The sequence below is a fragment of the Chelon labrosus genome (assembly GCF_963514085.1).
Source record: "Chelon labrosus genome assembly, chromosome: 5".
Lineage (NCBI taxonomy): Eukaryota > Metazoa > Chordata > Actinopteri > Mugiliformes > Mugilidae > Chelon > Chelon labrosus.
The window spans coordinates 14,500,606-14,510,059 of NC_140341.1; the positions used below are offsets into that span (position 1 = coordinate 14,500,606).

The following is a 9,454-nucleotide window of genomic DNA, read 5'->3' on the forward strand; positions in this document are numbered from 1 at the left end:
GGAAAGTCCTTCTTCCTTCACAGTGATAGTTGGGAGGGTATTCTGTCTTTTGTGTGCTTTATATATATATATATATATATATACTCTGTTATGCTCCGTATCAAAGGGAATTTCTCCCCGGCTTCTCCTTCAGTGATTCACGAGCAGAATAGAGGGAGCAGCCGCATCTCAAAAGCAGGCAGCCGAGCAGAAGTAACGCAGCACACTGTTTTCCCTTTGCAGCAACGCCTCCCCCGGCAAACACACAGCTTCCCATTAGTGGTAGGAAAAAAATACAGAGAGACAGATCGTGGAGAGGGGTGAGAGTGAAGGGCAAGTCAGAAAAGAATATGTATATATGCATATCAGTGTAGAGAGAGAGTCGTGTGTGTGTGTGTGTGTGTGTTGCAGGATTTCCATGAAAACTCCTGAATCTGTCTTAATGAACTACTTGGATCATGACGTGACATAAGGTTTGCAAATATTCTTAACCTGAGGAAATATTGCTTTTAACATGAAATGCTCTGACTTAGCATTTTAGCATAGAGCTGTAGCTGCATAGAGCAACCAGTTGAGGAGCTCTGACCAAGCCAATGTGATATACACTCACAGTTACTTTGTGGTAAAATTACTGTCTTAGTTACATATTGGTTTGGGAACATAGCACAATTAAAAAATGAAATGGAAAGGGTGGAGTTTTTTTTTTTCTTTTGCAGGCTAGAGTCAAAAGTCAAAGGCCAGCAGCTCTTTCACATGCATAAGTTCTCTAATGCTCTAGATAGTTGTGACCTTGGTGTATTAAAAACTCTCATTGACGCAGGGCAATGATAATGAGGGCACGGGTGGAGATAAATGACAGCAATAAACCATCCTTATCCAAACTTAGACTTGATCTGACAAAGTGAGCGCAGCCACGACTGTACACAATACATACATCTGTATAGGAACACTCAGGAGACTGGTAAATTAAAGAAAAGTCAGATTATGCAACAAACATTTTAAGAAACATTGTGAGAACAGTAAAAATGACCCAGAATGCAAATCTGTACACAAAACAAATAAATATTAAAATAAATACAGCATTTGCACGGTAGCTAATAGAATGCACATTTCTAGTGATCTGTGAAAAACCTCTCTGTTGTCATCCCATTTTCTGAAATAAATTTAGGACATCTGGGTTTTTCATTTTAAAGTGAAAAATATAATAATAATAATTATAATGCCACAAGTAATATTACAAATAAACAGCATTGTTTGCTTTTGATCACAAGGAATACACAGGGATACCAACCATCTCTTCGAACAGAATGAAAAACATAAAACACTGAAAGCTACTGTCAAATTATCTCCCATTAGAGAAGCGCATGACACACGATTATCTTTGTGCCTGCTTTATCCTCAAAGCTAATTTTGGACATTTCTTGGGACATAAATTCAAGTGGTGGAAATGGATAAATATGTAAAGTGCCATAATCATACAAAAGTGGGTTTGAGGTCTTCTTTGAACACCACAGGGCGTGGGGAGCAGTAGAGGCCCGTATAGCTGTCGTACTCGCTGTCGGAGGAGTCTGAGGAGCTGTCTGAGCACAGGATCGAGCCTCGCTGCAGGCAAGACTCACAGTAAGGGCGGTGGTAGTAGCAGTAATCGGTTGAGCTGCTCGAGTCAGAGTCCCAGTACCCACACGAGTCTCTAATGTGTTTATGGTGCCGCTCATTATCACCTCCCACTTCCACATCAGGTGGAGCTGTGTGCGTTTCTTCTGCGCAACGCAATCTGTGACAGCTTGAAATACATCTTTGACATTTTCTGTCTACCTCCTCCCCTTCTGCGTCATCCTCCTCCCCCCTTTCCGCCTCGAGCTCACCGTGTTGAACCTGGAGAAGTTCATCATCCACAGTTAAACCCTCTGGGTGCTTTCCTGGAGTTTGGTGTTCACAGTTTGCTCTCTTCCCACAGACAGGGATGTCTGAACCTATGTAGAAGCAGGGAGGGGCCAAACCTCTTCTGGAGGAGTGGAAGGGCGGCCGCCGTTTTCTCATCGAGTAAGGGGAGATGCTGGGGTAGCGGAAGAAAACAGGTGGATGAGGGGAGCAGGGTGACCGAATGGAAGGAGGGGAGAGCGTGGGGAGTTTGGTCAGTTTTAGCTGAGAAGGTGTCTTGGATGCCTGACCGGGAGACCGAAGAGCTGTTTCCGTGGCTGCGTCCACGCTCAGCTCCTGGAGGATCTCCTGCAACTGTTCGCTGCTAATAAAACCAGTTGGTCTCGAATTTACTCCCAGCTGAAATGTTAGACCACTGTCGCTGCCAAAGGTTTCCACCTGAGAGGGGTTTAACCCTCCATGGGATTGTAAAGAAGTGACAAACTGAACCGTCTCCTCCGCTGTCCTGAGAAAACCGGGGAACGGGACGGACACATGCAGTTTAAGGTCCTCTTCTGTTCTGGACTCTCTGCCTGTAGAGCCAGCAGTAGAGCCCTTTCTCTTAGTTTCACTTGCATTAATATCACCAGGGAGAGGGGAAGAAACACAAACGGGGGCTGAGGAGTCTGAAACAGAGGAATGCTCAGAGGATGGCGCAGCAGCACCAGATAATGAAACAGGGGGAGAAGTGGGGTAAGGGACGGATATTCTGGATTTGGTGTCTCTCTGAGATGGAGAAGAAGAAGAGGGGCCTTCAGATGGAAGCTCAGTGGTCTGCGTGACGGAGGAGTCCATGTCCTGGTCCTCAGAGGGCTGGCTGGCTGACATGAGTCGCAGGAGTTTATCCTTGGCGTTGTTCACCTGCTCCTGAAGACTGTCAATCACAGCGTTCTTCTGGAAATGGTATCAACAAACAGAAGTGGTGGAAACACGTTGAGACATACAGAGAAAAGAAAAGGAAAGTGTACATATACCAGTTTCCTGCCTTGTCATTTAGAAACTCAAGCTGTACTGTATGCTTTTAGCTATTGTGGTTTTTCAACTTGATCGTCCAAATTTTGACAAATTGGACATATTAAATTAGACTCCATATGAAGCTCCAGATAATTGCAAGTATCAGGAACATGTCTATACTTCAAAATATTGAAAATTATTTTTGTGTTCTTTATGATCCAATACTTTGTCAGTGCATCCCATAGATTAGACGACAAACAAAAGGGATCAAAGCATGGACCTGGTGGAACGCCACAAGTAACTTGCACTACATCGGTGAGTAGGAATCCAAAAAATATATCCAAAGCATTTCATTATTGCTTAAAGCTGCATACATTTTACCAACCAAATGAATAACATAGCTGTTCTTATCTACTGTTATACATGAGCTTTTTGATTGCAGATACTATCCTGATCATTCAGAATGTAATCCAAAACAAAAAGCTGTTTCCTAATTTGAAGATTTAAGAAGAAGATTCATATGTATTCTAATAGGGACCCAAGATATTCTTATTTGTCTTAGTGAGCAGTGGCAATACATAAGCAATACATTACCTCATTAATGAGTTTTTTCATGGAGCTGTTTTCCCCCAGCAGGTAATATATTTCATCCTGACTGTACACAGACGGCTGGCTCTTACTGGGGCTGCTGAAATACTTGGCCATCTGACTCGGGTTGTTCTGGTCCTCCTCAAACTGCCGCCACTGGGTCAGCTGCAAGGTGACAAGCGTGACATTTCAGATTTGGAAAAATGTCTCACTTATTTTCAGCACTTGATACCATGTAATGCAGACACACAGGCAGTAAGTCGTACGTGCAGCATTTGACCAGGTGTGTTGGAGCTCATTGCTCACTGTTCAAACATTTCCTTCCTCTCCTCTGCAGAAGCATTCCTTTATCGTAACATAAACCCTCTGCCAGACTCTCGGAGTGTCATAAACCTGTTTGCAACAGCTCACGTAGTTTTGACTCATAAACGCCCCCTGTGTGAGTCATGCTCCACTGATAGACATGGAAAACTGACACACATATGGAAACTGCAAGTGCGAACACCACAATCAATCACAGAATTGATGAGTTTTGTCCAAACAATAAACAAAAAGTCGTACACATAGCTGTCACCCATCTGTCTGTTTGTCATGGATCTGTCTGTACACTTTCCGTCTGCCTGAATGAGTCCGTGTTTTTAGTGCTGGTTTCCAGACACAGTTTCTTAATCCTTAATTACTGCATGACAGTTCTGACTAAAAACTAGTTCCTCTCAGTTGTGGTTTCCCGACAACGAAATGCTACCGAACAGAAGGCGTCACCTCCAAAGACATATTTCCCATGTGACCCAATTTCCTCATATCTTTCATGCGTCTTGTACATTTATCTTGTTTCTTACCTGAGGTACAAACAGCATGCAGTTAGTGGCCAGCGTGCAGATGAAGATGGCTCCAGCCACGGTGGTGTAGACCAGGTTGGGCCAGGCCTTCAGGAAGGTGAACACAGGGACGGCTACGACAGAGGAGATGGTGACCAAAGTGACGGCCGTTATGATGGTGGGAGACTGGTTGACTGGGGGGTGACTGACGTTGCTGGTCAGTCCGGCCAGATAAGTGCCATACAGGAGAAGACAACCCTAAAAAGAGATGTGGGGACAAAAAAAAATTGGAAATTAACATACTTTTTAATGTTAGTTCTGCTCGAATATGAATAAGTCTAAGGAATTCATGGTGAGGAGTTGAATTCAGAGATAAACGTTGTCATCTTTACATTGAAATAAATTAATTTTGCGCAAACAAAACTAATGAAATATGATATAAACTGATACTTTATGAAATCATAACAACAAATAATTTAAAGCACTCGTTATTTTTAATCACTGCGTGTAAACTGAGACTGAGTAGAGATAGCTTTACCTTCTGGACAGCAATAATTATGATCCACAGATTTGAGTATACAGAAGAACAAGAGTGCAGCTGAGACAAAGAGTAGGAAATGTCCCTCTCCATCACCTACAACACAAAAAAGCATACACTACAATCAGCTGACACTTGGCACAACATGCATATAGCAATATGGAGGTAAGTGTTCAGTCACGAAATCAAGCTTTCCTGCAGTCTAATTCAAATCAAATTGTACACAAATTGAAAAAGTGTTTACTGTCTGCAGTCCAGCGTAGCTCAATCATAACTTGATTAGCAATAAATATCGATAAATTCTACCTTGACAGCGGCTCCAACAGATCGGGAACACCTGACAGGGTCCGCGAGGTTCCAGGCGGTGAGGATGAGCATGTCGACCAGGATCAACAGAGTCACCATGCCCATCAGCTGGATGTCTCGGATGATCTGAGGAACAGAAACTAAAGTCACCAATCACATTAACACTGAAATAACTTGGAAATTCAAAATTTTAACCTTAGAGTGTTACTGTAGGGCATAAGAAGACTTTGCTCTTAGGTGTAAAATATCGTACTACATTGAAAATACAGGCAACACGTTAAAACTTCAACAGTCAGTTTAACTCATTGCAGCAGATGTTATTTTCAAATAATAACAAGGTTAGAAAAGAACCAGAGAACAGAACAGATATCTGAGTAAGAACCACAGCAACCACCAGTCTGGGAGATTTGAAAATTAAACTTTGCCAAAGAAGATGAAAAGAAGCCTGATGAATATTAGCAGCACATTCTTTGGTGATGATGGTAAACCATCCAACCAAAGTGTGATAATTTGAGGTTGCATGAGTGCAGAAGGTTTAGGTGAGGTGACATCTCACCACAGATTTGGAGGAGGATGAAATCTTTTTTTAAAAAAATATGCGAAATACTATGAAAATAAAAAAATAAAAGTACGGTGGAGTAAGTTTTGTTGCATTACCGTTTGGGACCTATTGTGTAGTTTCAACGTAGTCTAGTTAGTTTTTAGTTATGCATCAAATACCATAAACTTCAAGTTAAAATTGAATCCAATCAATTTAAGATGAAATCACTTTAGATCATTTTGGGGGTTTTAGTGATTTCAGTTTTGGTTACATACCATACAATGCACTTTGTATAATGAATCCAAAAGGGGCTGGTTAACTAAAATAATCATGGTTCAAAGACTGGATCTTTGGACGCTAAAAAAACAACAGACAGGTCCGCCCGAAGCCCGAGGAGCATGCCTACCACTCTCTTGTCAGGGACTCGTTGGGTGAACACTCTGTACAGTCTCCACGTCTTCCCCAGAATCGGCCCAAACGCCAGAGTACTACCGATACAAAGCATCCACGCCCGAGCCTGTAGGAGAAACCGTCGTACAGTTACCTGAAAATCAACATCTCAGAAAGCACTGAGGGTCTCTTGGATGCTTACTTGTAGCACAGCTATGGATGATTGGGAATGTTCATCAACGGCAAATAGGAAGCCGCTGCCATAGATGAGGACACTTCCAAAGAGAGTCAAGATGTTCAGGTTGGGGCTGGACATCTTCACTATCCTGAAGATGCACAAAGAGAGTTGGTTAGCTCCTGTAAGTAGCACTCTTGTGTTTGTTTATTTTTGCATAGGTGTCAGTTTACCTGTTGTTTTTGAAACGCAAGGTGAAGAGGAGGAAGCAGAACTCCAGCAGGATGCCACAGGAGAGCAGTGTCCACACCACAGCACTCAGCACTGGGGAGACGGAACGCCTTGGGAGGTCCACCGACTTCTGCACACACACACATGCAAACCCCTTAAAAGCATATCTAGAAAAAATACAACTTATAAACATGTGTATTACACATTTACATAAGTAATGTGTTTGTTTTTAAATGACAAAAGTGCAAAAACAACAAAAAAGAACAGATGATTCAACGATTTATTTCAGTAGATGCAATTTTATTAAAGCAAACAGCAACAAATTTTTATTACAGGTTCATAACTCTTTATCTAACAACTACAATGATAGTTAGAAAATAGCTGAAAGCATTTAAGCAACAGCTCAAACGTTCTGAAATATTAGATAGTGACAGGCGAGATGATAAGAGGGGCAGAGTTGACGCCGCCATGATTCCTCCGGGGGTTGAAGTAGGGGAAAAGTCTTTCATTGAAAGAGTATCCGGTGAACGTGTAGATGTGAGAATGAGAGTCAGCGTTATAAAAAGAAACCTGCCCCCACCCCAGATCCACATACACCCCGATTCCCTCGGGCTCCTCGACCAGCGGCAGACAGACGGGAGGGTTGCTGAACGCCCAGTAGCTCCCACCGTTTCTCATCCCCAGAGTCCAGTAGCCTCTTTCGGGGTTCAACGTATTCCCTCCTTTTCTGTTCACCGACTCAAGCCCGACTCCGATATCCCACTCGGTCTTCCCTTTCACCTGGACCTCAAAGTAGAACCTGCCAGAGGAGAAACCCTCCTTTCCCAAAACGCTAACACAGGGGTAAAATCTCTCCGGGTTGTCGGGGAGGTTCAGGGCTACCTCGCCGTGGTAGACCTGCTTCTTGTTTTCAGACAGCACCAGTTTGGGATGAGCCGTGTCAGGATCCAAATTCACGTCCACGGCGAATCGCTGAGCCCTCTGAAACTCGGTCTCGCAAAGCCTCTTCACCTCGGCCTTCACCGTCTCCTCCAGCTGGGAAGCGACTCTCCGGACCGCTCTCCTCACTGTGCCTACATATTCGGCGCTTTCTACGCAGGTGTCAGACCAATCTTTGGTGGCTGGAATGGTGGAGAAAACAGGAAAGCTCTGGAAAAGGAAGAGGTCGTCATCAGTGTTTGAAAGCTCCTCCAGTTCGCTACTCCTGCACCTCAGCTGATCAATCTCCTGCTCCAGCTCCCTGATAACCCCGTTGGCCCTACTTTCCACTTGCCTCTGCTTTGTGGAAATCACCTCAGCCACCTCGGCGCGGCCTATCTGGACAAACTGGAGTAGTTTGTTGAAGACTTGCAAACTCTCTTCAATCTCTCCTTCTGTGTTTCTTCTGCTGAGCTCAACAGTTTGATTGATCTCACAGATTTTCTGCAGCCGGCCGCGGATCATTTCTTCCACCTCCGCATTGATGCTTCCAATCTGGGCTCTCCTCTCTCTGCTCGCATCGTCGATACGGACAGTCTGATGAGCCTTGTGGTCTTTCTTAAGGCATGACTGGCACACGTGCATCTGGTCAGTGCCACAGAACAGATCCAGGAGCCTGTCGTGCTTCTTGCACACTCTGTCTTGCATGTTCATCATGGGTTTGATCAGGCGGTGTTTCTTGAAGGTGCCTAGGACATGATGGGGCTCCAGATGAGTCTCGCAGAACGAAGCCAAACAGTCCAGACAGGACTTAAGAGCCTTGACTCTTTTTCCGACGCAAACGTCGCATAAGACTTCTCCCATGCAGCCCTTTGACTGGTCCAAAACGCTGCTTTCATTTTCCTGTGTCTGTTCAACCAGCTGCCGAAACTGGGAAGCCACCTCTGATATGAAGGTGTTAACTTTGAGGTCGGGCCTTGTGTACAGCTTGTGCTTGCACAAAGGGCACTGCGGTAGAATGGCGCTCTGCAAGTATCTTTGTATGCAGTCCTTGCAGAAGTTGTGTCCGCAAGGAGTTGAGACCGGCTGGTTGAACACGTCCAGACAGATGGGGCAAAGAAGCTGCTCCTTAGACAGCACTCCGCCAGCGGTAGCCATATCTGGTGACACACGCAGACAGAAAACAGGTGGGTTTTAGCGGAATAAGTAGACTCCATCTATTTTTGTTTTTCCACTGCTGCTGTAATGGCTTAGAAACACTTGTGCATGGCAGGCTGCCCACATCCACAAATAGCAACAAATGCACAGTGTTGCATTTCATAAAGGGGAATTTCATCTCGACTGTTTTCATGTCAGCTGAGCTCAACGGACAATTATGAAGAGGGAATATAAGAACAATAAAAATAAAGTAAAACAGTACACTAATAACACTCTCTTGTTATTTAATGATAACGAAGGAAACTCACTATTATCTTCCCCCCTTGGGTAAAGATGCAGATTGCACTTTGTAAACTGCTCCGTGCATAAATTAACTTTATAAAGCTTGAAAGAAATCAAAGAGATAACTCACCTCAGTTGTTTGTAGTCCAGTGAGGAGAGAAGGGTGCGTTAGTGTTCTTTCACACGGGGTCTCCACTACTTTAGTTTCTATTTGGTAAGTCATATGACTCTCTGTAGTGCACGCCTCATGGTGTTGCTCAGTCTTCTCTTAAAGGTACCAGTGAGGGAGATCCTAAACATAGCTTCAGTAGGCCATCCCCCTTAGCCTTTCGGGACCTCTCCAGTGGAATATTACCGCATTTGTAGTGCGTTCTTATTTGATGTACTTTACTTGTCAGCAACAACAGTGGGTCAGTCGAGAAAAGCTGCTTTTTTATAAATTGAAACTTCTATTAAATTGTCTCGTGTCATTCATCCAATTTAACAGCAACATAAACTACATTCTCCAGCTCACAACTGTACCTAATGTTTTGGCAAGTGAGCGTGAACTCTGCGTGCACTCTGCGTGAACTCTGGTGCACTCTGCGTGCACTCTGCGTGCACTGTACGTATGCACCAAAGCATGGGTGAATGTTTAGTTTCGCTTCCTGTCGGTC

The 9,454-nt window shown here is 44.0% G+C and overlaps 1 protein-coding gene across 1 annotated transcript; it reads right to left on the minus strand.

Moving 5' to 3' along the window:
* Positions 1-701: 701 nt before the first annotated feature.
* On the minus strand, positions 702-8,828 carry gpr156 (G protein-coupled receptor 156). Its single transcript, XM_084544803.1, has 9 exons — positions 7,452-8,828; positions 6,443-6,570; positions 6,246-6,360; positions 6,051-6,188; positions 5,104-5,229; positions 4,798-4,893; positions 4,281-4,517; positions 3,448-3,606; positions 702-2,793 (listed from the first exon to the last, which is right to left on the minus strand). Exons 1-9 carry the CDS (start codon positions 8,514-8,516, stop codon positions 1,453-1,455), a joined length of 3,405 nt encoding a protein of 1,134 aa, XP_084400929.1. The 5' UTR covers positions 8,517-8,828; the 3' UTR covers positions 702-1,452.
* Between the last annotated feature and the right edge of the window lie 626 nt (positions 8,829-9,454).

Excerpts from the sequence above, each read along its gene's own strand:
- gpr156 (XM_084544803.1), bottom strand. The coding sequence starts at position 8,516 with ATGGCTACCGCTGGCGGAGTGCTGTCTAAGGAGCAGCTTCTTTGCCCC. Across the intron at positions 5,230-6,050 it reads GAGTCCCTGACAAGAGAGTG|ATCATCCGAGACATCCAGCT; the intron begins GTAGGCATGCTC and ends TCTGTTCCTCAG. Across the intron at positions 3,607-4,280 it reads GCATGCTGTTTGTACCTCAG|CTGACCCAGTGGCGGCAGTT; the intron begins GTAAGAAACAAG and ends GTCACCTTGCAG.